Here is a 22573-nt window from a genome sequence, read left to right on the forward strand (position 1 = left end):
TGAAATGTTTCCCCATCTAATTTTTTTATTTTCAGTTCTGAGCACTGAACTCCAAACCTCACACACGTCAGACAAATTCTCTCCCATTGAGCTGCACCTCCAGCAATAAAGAGCCACTCGGGCGAGGAAAAGCACGCGGTGGGGGAAACGGCGTGGTAGACCCCGTCTTCGCAGTCATCCCTGCAGGGGGGTTCACAAGGAGCACAAGCAGACTCCACACAGCATGGTGCTTCCTCAAAAAAGGAAGGGAAGAGGCTCCTGAGACAGCAGCTAGGGAGGAGCCGAGCAAACCATGACCTCACCTCCTTCTCTGTGGGCCTCCGGCTTGTATTCCTGCAGTCCCTGGGAAATTAAACTGTACACATCTCCGCGAGTGAATGGCTATAGCTGACTCCAGGCTTAAGTCAGAAAATTTCTGAAAATAGACTTCATTAGCATCTGCCTCCTTTTAAAAATAACACTTTGGGCCGGGCGGTGGTGGCGCACGCCTTTGATCCCAGCACTCAAGAGGCAGAGGCAGGCGGATCTTTTTGAGTGCGAGGCCAGCCTGGTCTACAGAGTAAGTTCCAGGCCATCCAGGGCAACACAGTGAGACTCTGTTTAAAAACAAATTATACAGAACGAGCTGAGCCTGGGGGCTTGAGTCTGTAATCCCCTGGAAGAGAAGCAGTTGCTCTTAACTACTGAGCCATCTCTTCAGCCCCTCAAATTAATTCTAATCGAAGAAGAAAGACTTTACACTCAATGCTTTAAGACATACAAGATGGGAGCTGGAGAGCTGACTCAGTGGTTAAGAGCATTGGCTGATTTCACAGAGGGCCTTGGTTCAATTCCCAGCACCCCCATGGTAGCTCTTCCCAGGGGATCCAATACCTTCTTTTGGCTTCCTTGAGTACCAGTCATTGCACATGGTACATGGACATACATGCAGGCAACACACTAATACATATAAAATAAATAAATCTTTTAAAAAAGATTCACAGAGGAGAAACCCTTCTAGCTTAAAATTCAGAGGAATACAAACCCTGCAAGTTTCCACAGTGACCCAAGATTGCAATTCAAGAGTTTTTGTCAATTGAGGAGCATTTTTCCAAGGTACAATCAGAAACAGAGTAGTAATTCCCCTTTGCCACTTCAGTTTTTATTAGCCCAGATAAGTGCATTTATCAGACTAACACAATTATTTTTCATCAAAAGTATTGGTGGAGGAAGAGGCAAGCAGATTGGGTGTAGAGACCAAGATTCAGATCATATGATGTTCTATTCCTGGCTGTTTGTGAAGCAATTAGTCTTAGGTCATGGCTATGCCCCAGGCATGTAACTGTGGTAATTCATGTCTTGTCAAGTCCTCAAATGATGCATACTGTGGGCTGGAAGATGGTGTCTGAGCTTACCTCATAGTCTAGAGGCCACAGTACCTTGTTAAAGAACCTTTCTATGCGGATTTTCCATGAGCTCTGAATACTTTCTGAATTATCTTAACATGGAGAAAACTTCTTTGCCCAGAGTAATGTTGTTGGTGAAAGATATCGCTAAACATCATTAGTTTTACTTGGTAATTTTTGGACCTGGCTATGGAGTTTACAGATGCCACCCACCAGGTTCAATTTACAACCACTCAGCATTTATTTTTAACAATAACTTTTCTTAGAAGATTTTAGTTCACACAATATGGTATCTATCTATAAGGTCATGTAATAAGGGCTCAAAGCACAGTTTGACTAAAACTTTACCTTTCACTCTATCACAACCAAGAAGTGAAAGGTGTGGGCCTCTCCTTCCTCCCTGTCCCTTCCTTCAGGATCTCATGATGCCTAGGCTGGCCTCGACCTCACTATGTAGCTGAGGCTGGCCTTGATCCTCCTTCCTCTATCTCCCAAGTGCTGTCATTATAGTTGTGAACCACCACGCCCAGTTCTGAGCCTCTTATTTTTTAAAGAAGTAGAAAGCGATGTCCAGAAAGGCCATCACAAGCATTCTCTCGGGAGGATCAAGTTCTGAGTTTAGGGAGCCCCAGGGGCATGAACTAGCAATCTCTGGTTTTTATTCTTAGGTGTGGCTCATGCTGAAATTAATCTGCTTTAAGCTTCTCTCCTCTGGTGTTGGTACTTCCTCTGATTTAAAGACTTTGCAGGGGACTAGATGACTATTGTGTTGTTTGGTTTTGGAGACAAGGTCTCACTGTGCAGCCCTGGATGGCCTGGAGCTCTTGGTAGACTAGGCTGCCCTTGAACTCACAAGAGATTCACCTGCTTCTGCCTCCTGAGTGCTGGGATTAAAGGAGTGTGCCACCACACCCAGCCCCCCTGTTTACTTTTTGTCAGCCAGAATCAAGGAGACAGTTCTTCAGAAAAGAAGGAAACTAAGTGGGGGTAATGACAGGGCAGAGAAATAGGAACGAAGGAAGGACACCATCTTGAGAAGAACGCTCCTGACGTGTTTCGGGGATAGGAAAGGTAAGTCATTGGTGGTCCCTGGGCTGAGATGAGTGCAATGGAAACCCCTGAGGAATGGGGCAAAACATTTTATGTTCCAGTAACATTCATTCATTTGAACTGGGGTGGCCCTGAGAAAACAAGGCTAAGACTGGATGTACATCTACAGTGGAAAATGACAGGTAACAGATAACAAAACAGCAGTGTGTTTGGTTGACCAATCACCATGAGGTTTAGCAAAAGCAGACCCATGTGCCTTGTAAGGAACTGTGGAGAGTCCCTCTTTGCAGACTCCTGAGGGGGAAAACCAGGCGCATTACTGAGTCCCCTAGAGTCTAGTTCTCTGATTGGAAATTCACTTTCCCCCAGTTTCTGTCAACATGTGCAGCATTTGAAAAAAAAAAAAGTCAATTTAAAAGCAGACAGGCTTGCTATGACTAATGTCAGAACTCCCAGAGCAGGCTTTTTCCAAAAATACATTGTAATTGATAGCACTATAAGCCCGGTATAAAAGGGCTGTGACACAGTTTCTGGCCCCAGGCTGGGCCAGATGTTTCCTGTTGGTTGGTTCAGGAGCAGCAGGAACATCTGCAGGGCTCCACACTCCTTCCACTGCTCCTGCTACGGTGCTTTAAACGTCTTAAATCAAACTTCTCTGTAAGTGGATCTTTCCAATGGGTATATTCAAACCGTCTACCTTCATAATTTCCAGCTTTCCTTTTAGTTTCTAAGAAGTTGCTACAAGAAAAAAAATTAGAGGTCAAGATGGCTAGTGTTTTTCAGATATTGCATGTTTCTTACACACACACACACACACACACACACACACACACACACACACACACACACACTCACTCACACAAATACCAGGGAAAGAACTCAGGACTTCACTCACATTAAACATGTACTCTACCATTGAGTTATATTCCCTTTGGGGAAAATTTATTTTGAGATGGTGTCTCAACTGAATCTCCTAGGCAAACCTCTTAAATTGTTATCCTCCTGCCTCAGGTTCCCAAGTAGTTGACCTTATGACTGTGTACCACCACACTAGACTTAAAAACATATTTTTGAATTAAAATATCTTTACATCCTTTGGGAAAACATTTTTTTTTTCATTTTTAGGTCTGTTTAGGCAAGTCTTGCTGTAGCCCAGAGTGGCCCAGAACTCTCTCTGAAGCCCAGGCTTGCCTCAGTCCTGCAGTCCTGTGCCTCTGGGGTTACAGGCATGCACCATCACACCTAGCATGCCCAAAGTAGGCTTTGGGTTTGTTTTGTTTTTTAATTTTATATGCATTAGTGTTTTACCCTAGGAAGTTTCAGGTAACCTGAAACTGGACTTAAGAGTTGTGAGCTGCCATGTGGGTGCTGGGAGTTGAACCCAGGACCTCTGGAAGAGCAGTCAGCATTCTTAACCTCTGAACCATCTCTCCAGCCCTTGATTGTTTTGAGACAGGGATTCCCTGTATGACCCTGGCGGGTCTGGACCTCATTATGCAGAACAGGCTGGTCTCCAATCTGTGATTCTCCTGCCTCTGCCTCCTGGGTGCTGGGCTCACAGGCAGGTGTCACCACACTCAGCTCCAAAATTAGTTTTGAAAAACTAAAGCTTTTCCTTCTTAAGTAGGTCTTACAGGCTTAGTTTCCTCTGTGTATTTTAGTTACCAGGTGTTATGGGGAAGGTTGGAGACACAGGAAGTAATGGTTATCTTCTAAAAACTTACAAAGGGATGGTACAAGTGCAGTCACGCAGTGTGTTCAATTGTAGGAAAGAAGTAACTGGTAGAGAGAAATGACATCACTAATTATGGAGTGTGTACTTTGTACTATCCAGAAATCATGTTCTTCATATAATCATTTCAGTGATGCTGCATATTCTCATCTTTTGATAAAATGTATGAACTAAAAAGATCTGAGAGGTTGAGCAGCTTATTGAAAGCAACACAGCTAGCAAACAGCCAGGAAAACCAGTCACGCAGACACTGACCTGTCCGGCAACCTGTTAAATATGAGATCGCAATCTATTTCTTCAGAGTTGTTTTTCAGCAGCCACAGTTTATTAATGGCCCTACATCCCTCTGGCTGCTGTTTCAAGTGCTTTCCTGCACCAAGTGTGACTTTGGTTCCTTGAGAATTATAGCTATGGGTGCTGGAGAGATGGCCCAGTGGTTAAGAGTGCACGTTGCTCTTCCAGTGGACCTAGCTGGGTTCTTAGCACCCATGTGGGTGGCTCACAACTGCCTGTAACTCCAGCTCTAGGGGATCTGGAATCTGACACCCTCTTTTGGCTTCCCTAGGCAGGTACTGACCAGGAAGTTTCCTCCTTGTTGACTAGTTTTCATAATACCAGAAGGTGCTATGCAGGCTTCTGGGGAAGACAAGTAATCAACAGTTTTACCCAGCGGTGAACCCTGTGAGCAGCAGTAACAACTGGATTGGCAAGACATACCACTGGGTGCAATCGTGCCATGAATATTATGGAAGCAACCAACTACTTTCTGGTTGGGTTTAAGTTCCACTCCACAGGAGGTAACTCAGCAGCCCGATACTGTAAATTTGACCAAGATCCAGCAGCTGGGGAGCTCATAGGCTTCGAAGTGAATCTGCTTCGAAGTCAATTTTGCTAAACAGACATAGTATCAGACTGCCTTGTAACTACTTACCATTAAACCAACAGTGCAACTCTCAGCCATCATCAGAGAAGCTTCTTTTTGCCATGCAGACCAAGATTATACAGAGTCACAACTGGCCAAAGTGCAAAGAACTAATAATGTCTGTGGAGTGCTCAGCCACAAACGGGGCATCTCTATCAGGTCACCACCACCACCCAAGGCTCAAGGAACGTTGAGAAAGAGGCGGTGGAAATGGTTGTAAGCCAGAGATCTGGGATGCTTGTAATCTTCTGGACATGACCACTCGCACTTAGGAATTCACAGCAGCCATGGCTGCCTGTTAAAGATCCGTACAGGAGCAAGCCGTCAACAGTCCAGTATGAACAGCAACAGAAGCCCCACCTCCAGCTGAAGAGCTATTGGCTCCTGATGGCTGCTAGGAGAATGAGTCAGTTTTCTTTCGGGATGCATCCCTGGTAGATGACTATGGATGGCCTCACACCCATGCATACACGGGCAACACTAACTGGATTCGGTGGGTTATTTAACAAACAGGAAAAAGAGGACATCAAGTTGAGATGGGCACATGGGGCATCTGGGAGGAGAGGGAGGGTGAATATGATTGAAATATATTGTATATGCGTGTGAAACTCTCAAAGAATAAAAATGTCATAAAAATTACATCGACATATTTTAAAAAATTATACGTATGAAGCTGGGCATGGTGTTGAAAGGTTGTAATTTCATCACTTGGGAGGTGGTGGAAACAGGGTCAGGAGTTCAAAGTCAACCTCGGGTTAGACTTTATGAAACCTGTTTCCACAAACAAAGCAAATTTGTACGAACTTGGTAGCTTACGCTTACCATTCTAGCACTAGAGATGCAGACACAGCGCCGCTGAGAGTTCAAGGCTAACCCGAGCTGCACAGTCAATTTCATGGCAGTTTGAACTACAGAAGCTCTGTCTCAAAAAGCCCAAATAGATAATAAACACACTCATTTGTTTGGTAGGTTGGGGAGACACAGTCTCAGTGTGCAGCCGGGGCTAGCCTGAAACTCTTGACAGCCTCAGCCTTTAGAATTCGAAAATCCTGAGAACCATATTGCAAACTTGTGAATTTGGCGGTGATTTTTGCACCCCTTCTTTAGTAGCTACAATTTTAACATTGGGTTCTATCAGTCACTTTACAGACGATTCACTGGTGTTTTAGATTTTTTTTTTTCGTTTTTCGAGGTTTTTTCTGTGTGGCCTTGGCTGTCCTGGAACTCACTCTGTAGACCAGGCTGATCTTGAACTCTGAGAATCACCTGCCTCTGCCTCCTGAGTGCTGGTTTTAAAGGCATGCACCACCGCCGCCGCCGGGCCTTAGATTCTTAAGGGAAGTCACTTAGGCCAGGCTTGGTGGCGCCCATCTGTAATCCTAGCACTCGGGAGGTAGAGGCAGGCGGATTTCCTGGGAGTTCAGGCTAGCAAGAGCTACACGTTGAAACGCTGTCTCAAAAATAAACAAACAAACAAAAATAAACAAACAAACAAACAATTAAAGTCCTGGAACTAGCAAAGTTGGTAAACTGGAAAGCTTTTCCCACACCACCAGAAAGGCTGTTTGTCAACCATAATAATCAAGAGACCGTGGAGGCTCCCCGGAGGGCGTCACCCTCACACGTCAATTCCGCTGGCCCCGCGCTCGCCCCAAGCAGCTACCCGCGGAGCCCCAGGCCCGACTTTGGTCCTGCGGGGAAGGACGAAAGTCCCTCGAAGCGGGACGCCCCGGAGCGAGTGCACCGGACGGCTTAATAGGGAACAAACACAAGCCCGGGGGCCAGAAACAAAACACTGGCTTCGGGGCTCGGCCCCGCCCCCGGAAGTGACGCGAGGCTACGGCGTCGAGGAAGGGCCCCGACAGTGCCGCGGGGGGGGGTTTGAGAGTGGCGGCGGCCGCGGAGCGACGGGCGAGCCGGGCCGTGGTGTGGAGAACGCAGAGCGCGCGTCTGGCGAGTGGCAACCCGACTGGCCACCTCGCCGCCCCAGCCGCGTGTGCGGGGGCGGAGGGCGGGGCTCGAGACCTGCGGCGGCAGGAGATGCGGGCGGCTGCAGGCACGCGGCTGGCTCGGCTCGGCCGCCGCCGCCGCCGCCTTCTCGGGCCCCGGCGCGGGGGTCGCCTTGGCTGCCGCGCCGTCCTTGAGCTCCTAGCGTGAGGAGCGGTCGGAGACGAGCACCGCGTTCAAGGCCGAGAAGGGTTCCCGCGTACGGCCTGGTGAGCGGCACACCCACGCCCCGTCCGTCGGGGTCTCGCCCCGCCGCGCCCGCAGCCTGCTTCGGCGCGGGCCGGGCGGGGGCTGCGGGCGCGGCAGGAAGTGCGCCCGGCGGCGGCGGCGGCGGCGGCGGCGGGGGCGGGGCCGGGCGGTGGGGAGGAGGGCGGGGCCTGGCGGTGGGTGGGCGGGGCCTGCTGGCGCGCTCTCCTAGGGAGCTGTCCCGCGGCGCCCAGGTGCTCGCCGAGCGCCCCCTCCGCACTGCCCGCACCACGGTGGGTCGTGAGAAGTCCCTTAGGCGGAAGGTGGCAGCGGTTTTTTTTGTTGGTTGTTGTTGTTGCCTGGGTGGGGCGGAGGGGAACAGTTTTAACTTGTTGCATTGGCAGGAAGTTGGAAAGTGAAAGTGCTTTCATGGCTCGCCCACGGGCCGGAGGTTTGCGTCTCCCCTCACTTTGATCTCGGGGTGTGCGGCTTCACGCCGCATTCTTCCCTTCCCCAGCCTCGCTGTCTATCCCGCCACGGGTTTTTCTTTCTCTCCTTTTCAGCCGCCCTCCTCGCTTACTGTACAGCCGTGGCAAGCTTTTCCTCCGAAAAGCATTTGGAAACATGTTTTGGGCGAGGAATCCTTTAACAAGCGTCCGCAGGAAATAAGGGGAATTTGTTGGGTGAAGTCAGAAGACACAGTTGACTTTTTCTCGAGCCGTTGCATATTTGAAGGTTAGGTCATTTAAGTAAGATTTTTTTTCTACAGAACGGGTGCCTGTGTGCCGTTCTAGGGTCAGATTTCTTCTCCCTTCTCCCTGCGCACAGAACTTGAAGCTTCTGTATTTCCGGCTGGCAGTGGTGTTGTTGTTAAAACAGTATGATTCAACTTTTTCCCCCCGTAGGAGCTCTTTGTTCTTTGATCCTTGGTTTTATTTAAAACTGGAAACTGCTTACATGGAGTTCATTATATTTTGGGGAAATACTTTTTTAAGTTTTGGGATACCATTATATATTTGAGGTTGGGGATGTACTGAATGATACTCTCACCAGGACAAAAAAAAAGAGGAAAAAAGGTATACATCAAAGATCCCCTTTGTGTAGGATTCTGTGGCTCATCTTTGCTCCCTCCCTCCCTTCCTTCTTGTGCTGGGTATCAAAACCAGGGTCTGCAGCTTGTGTTCATCAGCTGATCTGCATCCCAGGCTCCCCTGTTCTTTCTCCCTTGCACTCCTTGCGGAAGGTAGCAGCTGTTTTCATTACCTAGCTGCAGTGCTCGCCATCTAACGCCAGTGTGCTAGAGGAGCACTCCACCACTGAGCCGCTCTCCCACCCCCCTACCACCCTCTTTCAGTGTGGTTTAGAGATCGGTCTTTGAGTGTTAAACCTTTGCCAGCATTTAACCCGTCAACGATCATATTCCTTCACTTGGATCCATTGAAGTCTGCCTTTGTTATATTTCTAAAAACCTTTTGGCCAGGTGGTGGTGGCACACACCTTTATTGGCAGGTCTCTCAGAGTTCCAGGACAGCCAGGGCTGTTATACACAGAAACCCTGTCTCGAAAAACAACAACAACAAAACTAAAAACCAAAACAAAAAACCTTCGAAGCTGTAACTGTTGTTAATTAGACAAGTCTCTGTCCATGTATGTTTCTGTTCCTGTCTGTCAGTATGTAGCCAGGCTGGCTTCATCAGCCCTCCATGCTTCCTCATCAGGATAGCCAGGATTATAGGCACGCACCTGGCCTGTTTCTCTTCTACTTGTCTTCTGGTTTTGTTTTGTTTTGTTTTTGAGACAGCATCTCATGTAGAACTGGCCTGGAACTCACTATATAGACTGTGCTGACCAAGAACTCAGAGAGGTCCAACTGCCTTGGCCTCAGAGTGCTGGGATTAAAGGTGTGCACCACCATGCCAAGCCCAGTTCTCTATTGTAGTTGAGGAAATCATTGAAGTTCATAATTCATATCACATTTAGGAGCTAAAGTGAAGAATTTCTACTGTCTATCTAGGAGTTCATTGAAAGAACAGCCTGACACCAAAATTGACTCATGGGTTGAGGGTTGTAGCTCAGTAGTAGAGGCCATGTTTACTGTGTGAAACCTTGGGTTTGATCCCCAGCACTACAGATTTTTAGTGTTGTTTTTGCTGTTTTGAGCCATGGTCTCTTATAGGTCAGGGTGGCCTTGATCTCTTGATTCTCTGCTTCCCAAGAGCTGAGTTTATTGTAACAGACCAGCTGTCCTGGAACATGCTGGCTGTGAACTCAGAGATCTACCTGCCTCTGCTTCCTGTGTGCTGGAATTAAAGGCATGTGCCACCAGGCAAGGCCCTGCAGACATTCTTGACATGAAGGTGGTGTCTGAAATGTGTTCTTCCCTTACACTCCTATTTATGAGTAGTTTTAACAGGCTGGACTATGATGTAATTGCCAAAATTGGAAAACTACTAATAAAAAGAATAAGAATAGATATAAGAATTGCCATAAGAATAGACATCATCAAAAAAAAAAAGTCTATTTGGAAAACTCAAAACAATGACAGGGATCACTTCCTCCCCTGCCACAATGGAAATGGTAGCCACTGTTTTAACTCTGCTTAAGTGAAGCTGTAGGGAAGATGTTGAACGGGCTCTTTGTGGATTGGTATTGCGGTCTCTGGTGTTTAATGCTAGCAATGCTCTTGCTGGATGGAGAAGAGGCTTCTCTCAGGAGTGGAGGAGAGCATGGCGATGAGGGAGCCTGGGATTCCTGTCTCCCTTTCACCATCCACTCTGATTGTGGGCCACATCTCCTTTCTCATTTTACTGTCTCTGCTTTTGGATTCAGTATCTGTACAGACAGCATCAGAACTGGTAACTAAAGACGAACGGAGGGCATTTTCATGCTGGAGAGCAATTCTAGAAACCCAGACATTTTCCTGGCTGGTGCTCTAATCTGTCCTCTGAGTCATGTGTTATTAGGCTTAGTCTTCTCATGCCTGAATTTTGTAATGCTGGCTGCGTTAGGTTTGTTTGTTTTAACGTCTTCATGGGAGTACCATCACCTGCCGAGAGCACACAGTTGAGTCCTTTTTAATGCACACTGAGTGGAGTCACTGCAATCTTAGTTGAGAACGTTTTCAGCACCCTAAAAGAAGCCTTGTGGTCATCTGCTTTCCTTCTCCAGTTTTCTCCCCACTCACTGCTCCTTCCACCCCATGCTTCTCCATCTACCTCAGCGGCTCAGCCACAGTGATCTCCTTTTGTCTGTGGAGTGGTCTGGTCTGAACACTTCATCTCATTGGAGCCATCCACCGGCCCTTTGTGGCTGGTGCTTTGCACATCTGTCAGGTTTTCAAGGCTCATCCGTGCTGTCAGTACTTGGTATCTTTCTTTTTTTTTTTTGAAAAAAGTGTGTGTGTGTGCGTGTGTGTGTGTGCGTGTGTGTACACAAATGTGAGGAATCAATTCCTTCCTTCCATTGTGGGTTCTTGACAACAAACTCGGGTTGTCAGGCCTGGTAGTTTGAATGTCATTGGCCCCCCATAATCTCATAGGGAGCAGCACTGTCAGTTGGTGTGGCTTTGTTGGAGTGGGTGTGGCCTTATTGGAGGAAGTGTGTCACTGTTGGGGGGCGGGTTTTGAGGTCTCCTATGCTTAGGATAGCTCCCAGTGAGTCAGTTGACTTCCTGCTGCCTGCAAGATGTGGGACTCTCAGCTACCAGCACCGCATAGGCCTGCACACCACCATGCTCTCCGTCCTGATGATAATGGACTAAACTTCTGAAAATGTAAGCCAGCCACCCCAATTAAATGTTTTCCTTTATAAGAGTTGCCGTGGTCATGGTATCTCTTCACAGCAATAGAAACCCTAAGACATCACATTTGTACAGCAAGTACTGTTATCCAGAGTCGTCCCCCTCCCCCTGCTTTAAACTTAATGGTATTTTTATCTTTGTGTGTGTGTGTGTGTGTGTGTGTGTGTGTGTAGCATAATGTACCGGGACAGCCTCAGGTGTTAGCTCTCCCCTTCTGCCTTGTATGAGACTTCTGCCACCATGTACTGCGGCCAGCTGGCTCCAGGCTTGAAGGGATTCTCTTGCCCACTCACATTTCCTTGGAGCACTGGGGTTACAGATGTTCACTACAGCTTTATGTAGATTCTGGGGATTCGAACGAGGCCCTCATTGCTTGTCCAGCATTCCACCCCTCTTGATTCCTTTTAATGGCTGAATAATATTCCAACATATGAATGTACTATATTTTATCATTCCATTCATAAGTTGGATGGACATTTGAATTGATTCTATTCTTAGGATTTATGAATAATTCTATTATGAACATTTCTGGTTTTGTTTTTTGTTTTGAAGCAGAGATTTGCAATGCATTTCTGACTGGCTTAGAACTTGCTATGTTGGCCAGGCTGGCATTGAGCTCATAGAAATCTGCCTGCTTCTGCCTCCTTGCTGTGAGTACCAGCAAGCCCAGAACAATCCCCCGGTAAGCTGGCATTAAAGTTCTTCTGTGGACATAGGTTTCCGTTATCTAGGTGTGTATGGATCACATGGTAAACTTAGCTGTAGAAGCATTGCATTTAAAATTTCTACCAGCAACGTGTGAGTTTCAGTTTCTGTCTGTGTTGGCTTCTTGTTGCTCTTTCTGGGTATAATGGGCATGTGGTGGTTTTTGCTTGTTTTTGAGTTCCAGTCCCTATTGTTAGTGATGGGGAGATCTTTCTGTGTGCTTATTGGCTATTTTGAGCTTTTCTCTGGAGAGACTCCTGTGCCTGGCTTTTCTTTTTATGCCATAAGAGTTGTTTACCTACTCGGGTGCAAATTCCTTTTATGACACATGATTTGTGAGAGGGTTTGGGGGTTAAAGCTTACCGGGGGATTGTTCTGGGCTTGCTGGTACTCACAGCGCAGTCTACAATTTCTGTGTAGTCCAATTTGCCTGTCTTTGTGGTGTTTCAATAGAATTGATTGTCTTCAAACCCTCTTCTGACCTGCTGGGATTTCATTCCTAGAGAAGAGAGAGTTTTTCTGATTTTATTTTTTATTTTTTTAGAAGATGTTCAGTCACTTTGTCACATATAAATAAACTTATGTTGATCTGGTCAGAGCTGCTGTGTAAGGAGTTCTTCCCATGAAGTTCTATGAGGAAAATGTCCCTGTGAGAGCACTACCTTGCTGCGTGCGTGCTGTCTGGGAGAGTGGTGGCCAGCTGGGATCATTTGACTGTAGAGACGGTCTCAGTGGCCAGGGTACTAGTGTTTAGTGGGCGGAAGCCAGGGTGCTGTTGAACCAGCTGCAGTGTGCTGGACAGTCCCACAGCACAGGATTAGCCAGCTCCAGCGGCAGGCTTGCTGGAATTGAGAACTGACCCAAAATGGAAGACCCCAATATTGAAGACTTTTTCTTCTGTTCTTGTCCTGATCACTAATTAAATAAAAGAAGAAACTCTTCAGGCTGTGAACAGCAACAGAACTTGCAGATTGAATTGTGGAACATTCTTTTGAATTCTCAGTGTTGTCAATTTGTATGTAAACTATCCTGCCATGATGCTTACTATTTGGAGGAGAAATACCAGTTGGACTAGGAACAAATTGTTCCCTCCACCTCAGCCTCCTAGGCACCCTGAGACACACGTCTTGTCAGATAAACACAGTGGGCTCATTTAGCTAGACACTGAAGTGGTCTTCTGAGAGAATGCGGCAATAGGACTTTAAAGGTAAAAGTGAAGAACTGACCTTCTGTTGACTTCTAGTCTTTAGCTCGCTCCTATCACTTATGGGGCTGGCTTTGTTTTCCTTGGAAGCTGCTTGTTTTTAAGGTAACATTTTTCTGCTGTCATGCTGGAGATGGAACCCAGGGCCTCCTGCATGCACAGGGATTGCTGCTGAGCCATACCCAGCTGTGCTTAAGCCTTCTGAAGCCAGGGGCTGGAGAGCTGGCTCAGCTGTTAAGAGTATGTACTGCTTTTGGGGATGTGAGATGGGTTCCCAACACTCATGTCAAGCACTCCAGCTCCAGGGGATCTGACACCCTTTTGGCCCCTGTGGGCACCTCTGTCATGTCCACAAATGCACACACAGACACAAATATACACATAATTCAAAATAAAAATAAAATATTAAAAAAAAAGATTCCTTGCTGGGCGGCGGTGGCACACGCTTTAACCCCAGTACTTGGCTGGCTGAGGCAGAAAAACTGTGAGTTCAAGGCCAGCCGAGGCCACACAGGCGACACCGTAAAATCAAAACCTAAGTAGTATAGCATATGTAAGAATGTGGATTCCAGTTTTAGTGTTAGCATTTGATACTCAGCCCTCTGTTAATCTCCTTCTGATAGGTGAAATGGTGGTAATAGGAGTAGTATGTATCCTGCAGGAGTGTGCAGGATACTTAGACACTTAGCAACGGTGCTTGCTGGCAGGAAGTGACTGTCTCACCTGTCCGTATGCTCTTTCAGCCCCTTGCTATGGACAGTGCCATCACTCTGTGGCAGTTCCTTCTTCAGCTCCTGCAGGAGCCTCAGAATGAGCACATGATCTGCTGGACGTCTAACAATGGCGAGTTCAAGCTTCTGCAGGCCGAGGAGGTGGCGCGTCTCTGGGGCATTCGCAAGAACAAGCCCAATATGAATTACGACAAGCTCAGCAGAGCCCTGAGATACTACTATGTAAAGGTAAATACCTTCTCCAACCCTGACGCTATAGAGAGATCCTCAAAACAAGAATGCATCCTTTGTCTCTGTTGAGATGCTGAGTACGAATGTGGTTTACTTAGTCCAATTTAAGTAGGATGAAATTTTTGTGTGTGCATGAATGTACGTGGTGTTCCCATGTGTGAAGGTACGTGTGCACCTGTGTATGCATGTATGTATGTGTGCGTGGGGGCTAAAAGTCAACAACAGGTGTTGTTCTCAGTTGCTTTGGGTTTTTTGTTGGGGGGTGATTTTTTGAGACAAGGTCTCTCACTGAACCTGGATCTTGCTGATTTGTCTAGACTGCCTAGCAGGTCCCAGAGATCCCCGTCTCTGCCACCCAGCACTGGTAGGTGCTCCATAGCTGGCTTTTTTACGTGGGTTCAGGGCAGCAGACTCTGGTCACCACACTCACATTACCAACGCTTTACCAGCTGAGCCGTCTCCACAGTTCCTTAATACCTTAAAGAAGAGCTATTGCCAGCCTGCTGGCGTGGTGGTGGCGCACGCCTTTAAATCCCAGCACTCGGGAGGCAGAGGCAGGTGGACCTCTGTGAGTTCAAGGCCAGCCTGGTTTATGAGTTCCAGGACAGCCAGGTCTACACAGAGAAACCCTGTCTTGAGAAAAAAAAAAAGAATAGCTTTTGCTCCAGGTATGGTGGCTCACCTGTAACTTAGCACACAAGAGGCTGAGGCAAGAGGATTACCATGGATTCTAGATCAGCAAGAGTAGCTATTTAAAATAGAGTTGATTTCTTAGTTTCAATTACACTTAAAATTTTTTAAAGTTTATTTTATGTGTGTGTGAGGGAGAGAGGGGGCCATAGCATGTCTGTGGAGGTCAAGGACAAGATTTTTTGTTTTTGTTTTTTGTTTTTTGGTTTTTTTTTAATTATTTATTTTATATACAGTGTTCTGCCTGCATGCCAGAAGAGGGCGCCAGTTTTAATTACAGATGGTTGGGAGCCACCATGTGGGTGCTGGGAACTGAACTCAGGACCTCTGTAAAAACAGCCAGTGCTCTTAACCGCTGAGCCATCTCTCCAGTCCTGTTTTTTGTTTTTTTAAAGATTTATTTTATGTGTATGAGTGTGTTGCCTGTATGCATGTCTGTGTACCACTTGTGTGCCTGGTACCCAAGGAGGCCAGAGCCTGCCTATTTACTTACTTACCTGCCTGCCTGCCTGCCTATTTATTTAGAGGCAGGGTCTCTAGCCCTGGCTGTCCTGGATATCTCTGTAGACCAGGTTGGCCTCAAACTTAGAGATCCACCTGCCTCTGCTTCCCGAGTGCTGGGACTAAAGGCGTGTGCCACCTTGTATCACTGCACCCAGCTTTAGCTTTCTCCTCGGTCTTCCCAGAGGATAAGCTTTGAGGGTCTGTTCTCACTTTCTGTGGTACTTGTTGAAACTGAGTCTCTTGTCGTCTGCTGAGCTGCATATTCCAGGCTCTCTGGCCTACAAGTTTCCAGGCAGTTCTGTCCTTGCTCCTTGTCTCTGTAGGAGTGCTGGGATTGCATGGCCATACTACCACACCAGCTTTTTACATTCTGGGGGCCAGACTTGAGGCACAGGCTTGCATAGATAATAAATACCCTTCCCTGCCAAGCCATCTCCTCAACCCAAAATTTTATTATTAATTAATTTATATTTTATGTATGAGTGCCCTGCATGTATATCTGCAGGCCAGAAGAGGGCATCAGATCCTATTACAGATGGTTGTGAGCCACCATGTGGTTGCTGGGAATTGAACTCAGGACCTCTGGAAGAACAGCCAGTGCTCTTAACCACTGAGCCATCTCTCTAGCCCAAAATTATAACTTCTAATACCTTGTGACTTTGGAATATTTTCTTGGGCACTGGAGAAAAATACACACCTCTGAAGAATAGACTTAGAGTCAGAGTCTGAGCTGTCTTCCTCCACCTTTCAGTGGTTGACCTTCCCAGCTGAAGTAGGGAGCTCACAGCTGTCGCGTGCTGAGACCCCTTAGCTTCCTCTGAGTGCTTACGGCTCACACCACTGGGACTGTTTGGAGACTGGAGTTCAGTGAGTTCTGACTTCATACAGGTGTTGGATGGAGAGGGCCAGACAGTCCCAGCCTCGGCTCCTTCCTATGTGCTATCTTATCTTAGTCCAGTTGCTGAGGAGGCCTTGAACTGCTTTAGCAGGACTGTGTTTGGCCTGGGGAGAAGAGTGTAGATGCTTTTGAAGCTTTTTTAAAAGCTATGCCTAGTTCTCAAATAGAGCGCTTCACTGGGTTCCCTTTTGCATGCACTATGAGATGTAACTTTATAAGAAAGTTAAAGAATGCTTGTCTTCTCTGTCTACAGAACATCATTAAAAAAGTGAATGGTCAGAAGTTTGTGTATAAGTTCGTCTCTTATCCGGAGATTTTGAAAATGGATCCTCTGACGGTAGGCAGGATCGAGGGAGACTGTGAAACTCTAAATTCCATTGAAGCCAGTGGTTCCAAAGATGCTGAGAGTGGGGGAAAGGAGCGGGCGCCCCAGCCTGCAGCCAAGACATCTAGTCGCAACGACTACATACACTCTGGTTTGTATTCTTCATTTACTCTCAACTCTCTGAACACCTCCAACCAGAAGCTTTTCAAGTCAATAAAGATAGAGAATCCAGCTGAGAAACTGGCAGAGAAAAAACCTCAGGAGCCAGCAGCCTCTGTCATCAGATTTGTAACCACACCCGCCAAAAAGCCACCCATCGAACCTGTTGCCGTTACCTTTTCAACAAGCCCGAGTATTTCTCCGTCTTCTGAAGAAACTATCCAAGCTTTGGAGACGCTGGTTTCTCCCACACTACCCGCTCTGGAAGCCCCGGCCTCTGCATCCATTCTGGCTACTGCTTTTAACCCCGCCTCTCCAGTCCCCTCCGCACCCCTCCCTCCAAAGGAGCCTCCTAGGACGCCTTCTCCACCACTGAGTTCTAACCCAGACATCGACACAGACATTGACTCAGTGGCTTCTCAGCCAATGGAACTTCCAGAGAACTTGTCACTGGAGCCTAAAAATGAGGATTCAGCTTTGCCAGAAAAGGACAAAACAAATAACTCCTCAAGATCCAAGAAGCCCAAAGGGTTGGAACTGACGCCCGCCCTTGTGGTCACAGGCAGTGACCCCAGCCCCCTGGGGATCCTAAGTCCGTCCCTCCCAACAGCGTCTCTTACACCAGCCCTTTTTTCACAGGTAGCTTGCTCTCGTCCTCTCAAGCGTGAATGCGTTTATTCATCTTTTAAACTGTATCCAGAGCTTATACCTGCACAATTAAATAGCTGCTAAGTAGGGCTGTCTTAGAAAGGTTATGTGTAAACCTGTGAGACTCATTTCCTTACCTTAACTAGAATCTGCAAAACAAAAGTGATTTGACATTTCATCTTTTAAAATTCATTGTTCTTGGGCTGAGGATGTAGCTCAGATGTTAGAGGGCTTGCCTAGCATGCACAAATCCCTGGGTTTCATCCCCAGCATTGAATAAACCAGGCGTGGGGCCGCATACCTGGAATCCCAGTACTCAGGAGGTAGAGGCGGAAGATCAGAAGTTGAAGATCATCCTCGGCTACATAGCCAGTTTGGGACCATCCTGGGCTACATGAGACCCTCTCTAAGTAAAGCAGAAGTCATTGATTTGCAAGGTTTTCTACCTCCTCCTAAAGAAAGCAACTTCAGGGGCTCCCTTAAAACTGTTGCTGTCTTAGGAGAGAGAAAACACAAGTGACTGAGAACCTTGAGAGAAGGAATGGTGGGGCTTTGTCGTCAGCTCACCTATACATTATTATCTTGCTCCCCTCGGAGAGCTTTTGAATAAGATCACCCCAGCTGGTCTGATATTATAGGTACTCAGCTGTTGCCCTTTGTACCCAAATTTAGGTTTGCTTTCTAGGTTACAAAGACCCTATAAAAGTTAGGTTCTAAAGTGATTGTGGTGACCTTTGTCTTTCCTAGGTTATAAATATATAATGATTTCTGAGCTTTTCATCATGAGAAAGTTTTGGGCTTAGAGATGTTTGGGGAGGAGAAGAGCATAGTGTGTGGATTCTGTTTGTGTCTTTGGAATGCTAGGGCACAATCCTGGCAAGCCCTTGAGCCATCTTCTTGTGTATTGCAGACGCCCATCTTGCTGACTCCGAGCCCCTTGCTCTCCAGTATCCACTTTTGGAGTACTCTCAGCCCGTTTGCTCCCCTGAGCCCCGCCAGACTGCAAGGTGCTAATACGCTTTTCCAGGTAAATTACCCAGTGTGCCTTCTGTGATCGGGGAACGTTAACTGCAGAAGTGGGCAGAGGTGTCCCACTGCTCAGTGTCATTGTCACACACCACTGCAGAGCACTGGTTGCCTTTCCTTGTGATGCAGTGTGTGACTGGGGGCTGTGACTCTCAGTTGCTACCCAGCATAGCAAGAAACTTTCCTAGTGCATATTGCTAGCCCAGGAAAATACTGGTGTTCAAGGCATAGTTCCTATTGAATGCATACGGCATGTTTTTGTGCTGTGTTAAGTTAAACCACTCTAAGTCAGACAGTCTGTGTACATACACTAATGTGTGTACACACACAGCCATGATGAGGATACATTTAATGCATTTCGATCAGAATTACATACCTACACACATAGACAACCCAGTCCCCTTGCCTACACCCCTTCTGCTTCCTTTGGGATCCTTCTTCCCCCCTCTTCACAACACTTCCTCCTCCCGTGTTCATGTCTCTCTCTTTTTTTGGGGGGGGTTAGGGTTACTTGTCTATGCATGAGTAGATATGGGCTTATTTACTGGATCTGGGGCTACACCCCTGAAGAAAATGAATCCTCCTCAGCCAGCAGCTCCTAACTACAGCTCCTCAGCTAGGATGGGCCTCAGGCGCTCCTCCACTAGCCTTGCTGGAATGTTGACTTGCTTGATTTTGCTTGATCTTGAGTAACCCCAGCTGCTGTGGGTTGAGGAGTACAACGCCGTGTCATATTAGGAAGACAGGATCACAGCACTGTTCCCCATCCTCTGGCTCCTAAATTCTCTCTGCCCCTCTTCCACAGTGTTCCCTGAGTCTTGGGGGGTGTGCGTGCATGTGTACTATAGACGCCCCATTCATGGCTGAGCTCGCCACAGACACTTGTTCGCTGCACTTTGACCAGTGTGAATCTCAATATTAACCATCATTTACTGCAAAAAGGAGCTGGAGAAGCGGCTCACCGGTTAAAAGTGTGCACTGCAGCCGGGCGGTGGTGGCGCACGCCTTTAATCCCAGCACTCGGGAGGCAGAGCCAGGCGGATCTCTGTGAGTTCGAGGCCAGCCTGGACTACCAAGTGAGTTCCAGGAAAGGCGCAAAGCTACACAGAGAAACCCTGTCTCGAAAAACCAAAAAAAAAAAAAAAAAAAAAGTGTGCACTGCCCTTGCAGAGGACCAGAGTTCAGTTCCCAGCACCCTTTTTGGACACCTGAACTCACATGTACAAACCCACATACAGAGACACATAATTTTTTTTTTTTTTTTGGTTTTTTCGAGACAGGGTTTCTCTGTGTAGCTTTGCGCCTTTCTTGTAACTCGCTTTGGAGACCAGGCTGGCCTGGAACTCACAGAGATCCGCCTGCCTCTGCCTCCCGAGTGCTGGGATTAAAGGTGTGCGCCACCACCGCCCGGCTAATTTTTTTTTTTTTTTTTTTTTTTTTAAAAAGCTCTGATGAGGCCGGGCGGTGGTGGCGCACGCCTTTAATCCCAGCACTTGGGAGGCAGAGCCAGGCGGATCTCTGTGAGTTCGAGGCCAGCCTGGGCTACCAAGTGAGTCCCAGGAAAGGCGCAAAGCTACACAGAGAAACCCTGTCTCGAAAAACCAAAAAAAAAAAAAAAAAAAAAAAAAAAGCTCTGATGAGAGTTGAGAGCTGCATTCATCTCTTGCGATAAAAGTTATATTTAGAAGGCTATTTGACAACATGTCCATTTAGTAAAACAATAACAGTAGGTCCCCTTAAGGCCTGTGAGCACCCCAGTTGTCGCCTTTGACCAGGGTTACAGTCCTGGGCATGGACTTGCACCCGTGGAGCTGGCTTTCAGTCTAATTAAAAAGTGGTTGGTTACTCCCGTAATATTGATGTTAGATCGTTGGTGGCTACAGGTTGCCTGGCAGGTCAGTATTCAGCGTGTGAGATCCACCGCCAGGTCATAGTACTGGTGGCTTTTCTCTTCCAGGGCCGTGTTCCAGCACTGTGAAAGCTAGCCATCGGGGAGGAAGTTTCTAGGTCCGTTCCAGCTTGATTTCTCTGACCTGCAACCAAAGTGTGAGGTGTCTTTAGCAATAGGTCTTAGCAGCTGCTGGGCAACCAAGAGCAGTAGAAGAGTCTACATTGTCTTGAGGGCCTCTGAGGACTCCATGATACTCATAAGGAAGTATCCCAGACTTGGCACTGGAATTTATTTAATAGCCCATGACTTGACTTCTGGGAACAACATTATTCACTCATGCAAGGTATCTTCATTCAAACTGCTTTTTTTTTTTTTAATCACATTCTTTAGTTAGCTTACAAAGTAGTAGATTTCCATTAAGAATTTTAAAATACTTAGTTTTGGTTAATCTCCCTCTCCCTTCTTTCTCCGCCTCCTTCCTTCCCAGTGCTTAAGCTTTTCCATTCTCAGTGGCCCTCCCCCAGTAGCACACGTGTTCTACTGTTGATGGGGACATGTTTTGAGAAGGGAATCATGCGGTGATTTTTGTTCCGTGCCACCATGTTATACTTATATAATCCTACTGTGCCGTGTGTGTATGTGAGGTACAAGATGAGAAAATTCTGTGCAACACATCCTGGCACTCAGGAGGCAGAGATCTGTCTGGATCTCTGTGAGTTCAAGGCCACACTGGACTACATGAGATTGACTCAATCTAGGAGAGAAACAGCCAGGCAGAGGTGGCACACACCTTTAACCCCAGTATTAGGGCAGCACACACGCCATCAATCCCAGCACTAGGAAGGTTAAGACAGGAAGTGAAATGGCTGGGCAGAGAAAGGCATATGAGGCCTGAGGAGACAGGAGCTAGGCCTTTCGGCTGAGGACTCAGAGGCATTCAGTCAGAGGATTTGAGGAGTTGGCGAGGTGAGAAGTGGCTGTGGCTTGTTTCCTCTGATCTTTAGCTTCACCCGATATCTGGCTCTGTGTTTATTATAAGACCACTTAGGATTCATGCAGCGTGGAGATGCACCTCACATCTGTAATCCCAGCACTTGGGAGACTGGGGAGGAGAATCACTGTGAGTTTGAGCTACACAGTTGCAGGCCAGCCTAAGTTACAGTGTGATCCTGTCTAAACACAGAGTGGCAACGGGAGATGTGTGTCTAAGGCTGCTGGTGGTAAGAGGACAGAAAATCATAATGGCACATGGCAAATACATGAACCAGTGACGTTCTCATTCCTGAGTGTAGGGCACTCTTCACAACTCCATGTGCTGCACTCGTACTTTCCTACGAGTACACCGCAGTAGATTGTTGACACCAACACCTGGGGAGTGTGTGGCACTAAGACTCTAGGATAGTTATAATGTTACAGGTTGATAGACAGTTTCAGCTTCATAATCTTACAGGACCCGGGACAGAGATGTGTACTGCCTGACTCTGGTGCAGGCGCGCTAGGGGGCAGATAGGTTTTCTCTCTTTAAAATTTAATTGTTTGTTTGTAGTTTCCCGCTTTTAATTACATTTTTTAAAAACTTTCTTTAAAAAAATTTTTAAATGATTATTTTTATTTTTATGTGTATTAGTGTTTTGCGTGCATGTATGTCTGTGTGAGTGTCGGATCCCCTGGAACTGGAGTTACAGTTGTGAGCTGCCATTTGAGTGATAGGAATTGAACCCGGGTCCTCTGGAAGAGCAGCCAGTATTTTTAACCACTGAGCCATCTCTCCAGCCTTTTTTTTTAAAGAGGAAAGTCTTGAGAATGTTATATCATTTACCTCTCAAAATTGATACATATCAGCATTTTTCTGCTGAGCCATCTCGTCAGCCTATATCAGCATTTTAAATACAGAGTTTAGGAAATGAATTTTGTATTATCTCCCCACCTAAGATATTAGGAAAGGTCTTATATTGAGGTTTCAATCACTCTTATCACTCCATTTTTTTTTTTCCTGGGGAGAACCACTCCTCACATACAAAAAAGTAAAAATAAAATACAGAAAAACTTAATGCCTTTCTCATTCAATAACATTGAATAATCTGATGTCACCTTTATCCTGCCCCAGGCATTTAGACTCTAAACTGCAGTTATTCTTCTATCTGGTTTATTTGCTTGTTCTGCGGTGACTGGCCCTGGGGAATTTTCTTACATTTTATAATTTAATCGTCTATTCTTTCAAAAATAAAATAAGGCTAAGTCTGCTGCCACCTGCCTGTAATCCCAGTTACTCCAAAGGCAGACAGTTAAGGGCCAGCCTGGGCAAATTTGTGAGCCTTTATCTTACAATTTATAAAGGAAAGATGTGGATATATAGCTCAGTGATAGAGTCCTTGCCTGGCACATGTCGGGTCTTGGATGCAATCCCTAGTACTGCAAAAAATAAAAATAAGAAAGGAGAGCTGAGCGTGATGGCACAGACCTGTGGTCCCAGCACTTGA

At 46.8% G+C, this 22573-nt stretch overlaps 2 protein-coding genes and 1 long non-coding RNA gene across 6 annotated transcripts in view; 1 reads left to right on the top strand and 2 right to left on the bottom strand.

The window, feature by feature from the left end:
* Positions 1 to 1119: 1119 nt before the first annotated feature.
* On the bottom strand, positions 1120 to 5213 carry LOC128109670 (uncharacterized). The gene is made up of 2 exons (XR_008217885.1): positions 5099 to 5213; positions 1120 to 3173 (listed from the first exon to the last, which is right to left on the bottom strand). It is a non-coding gene; the product is annotated as an uncharacterized LOC128109670 (long non-coding RNA).
* Elk4 (ETS transcription factor ELK4) overlaps positions 5116 to 22573 on the top strand; it is a 28537-nt gene continuing 11079 nt past the window's right edge. Inside the window, exons 1-4 of one of the 4 annotated variants that reach the window (XR_008217880.1) lie at positions 5116 to 7305; positions 13734 to 13949; positions 16298 to 17167; positions 18087 to 18203. Coding sequence is in view for 3 of the 4 variants with exons in the window: in XM_052736883.1 (XP_052592843.1) it covers positions 13743 to 13949; positions 16298 to 17167; positions 18087 to 18203 (1194 nt within the window). In the remaining variant the exon portion in view is untranslated. Of the gene's footprint in view, positions 7306 to 7553; positions 7576 to 7640; positions 8018 to 10678; positions 11055 to 13733; positions 13950 to 16297; positions 17168 to 18086; positions 18204 to 22573 lie in introns of those variants that run through there. The other 3 variants (XM_052736883.1, XM_052736882.1, XM_052736881.1) reach the window with 3 other exon arrangements.
* The window catches only part of Mfsd4a (major facilitator superfamily domain containing 4A), a 47811-nt gene continuing 45148 nt past the window's right edge, over positions 19911 to 22573 (bottom strand). The window contains exon 10 of the mRNA XM_052736877.1: positions 19911 to 20235. The gene's annotated coding sequence lies outside the window, so the exon portion shown is untranslated. The remainder of the gene's footprint in view (positions 20236 to 22573) is intronic.

This window comes from Peromyscus californicus, unplaced genomic scaffold (genome assembly GCF_007827085.1).
Source record: "Peromyscus californicus insignis strain IS unplaced genomic scaffold, ASM782708v3 Scaffold_14__1_contigs__length_90479793_seg_2, whole genome shotgun sequence".
NCBI lineage: Eukaryota > Metazoa > Chordata > Mammalia > Rodentia > Cricetidae > Peromyscus > Peromyscus californicus.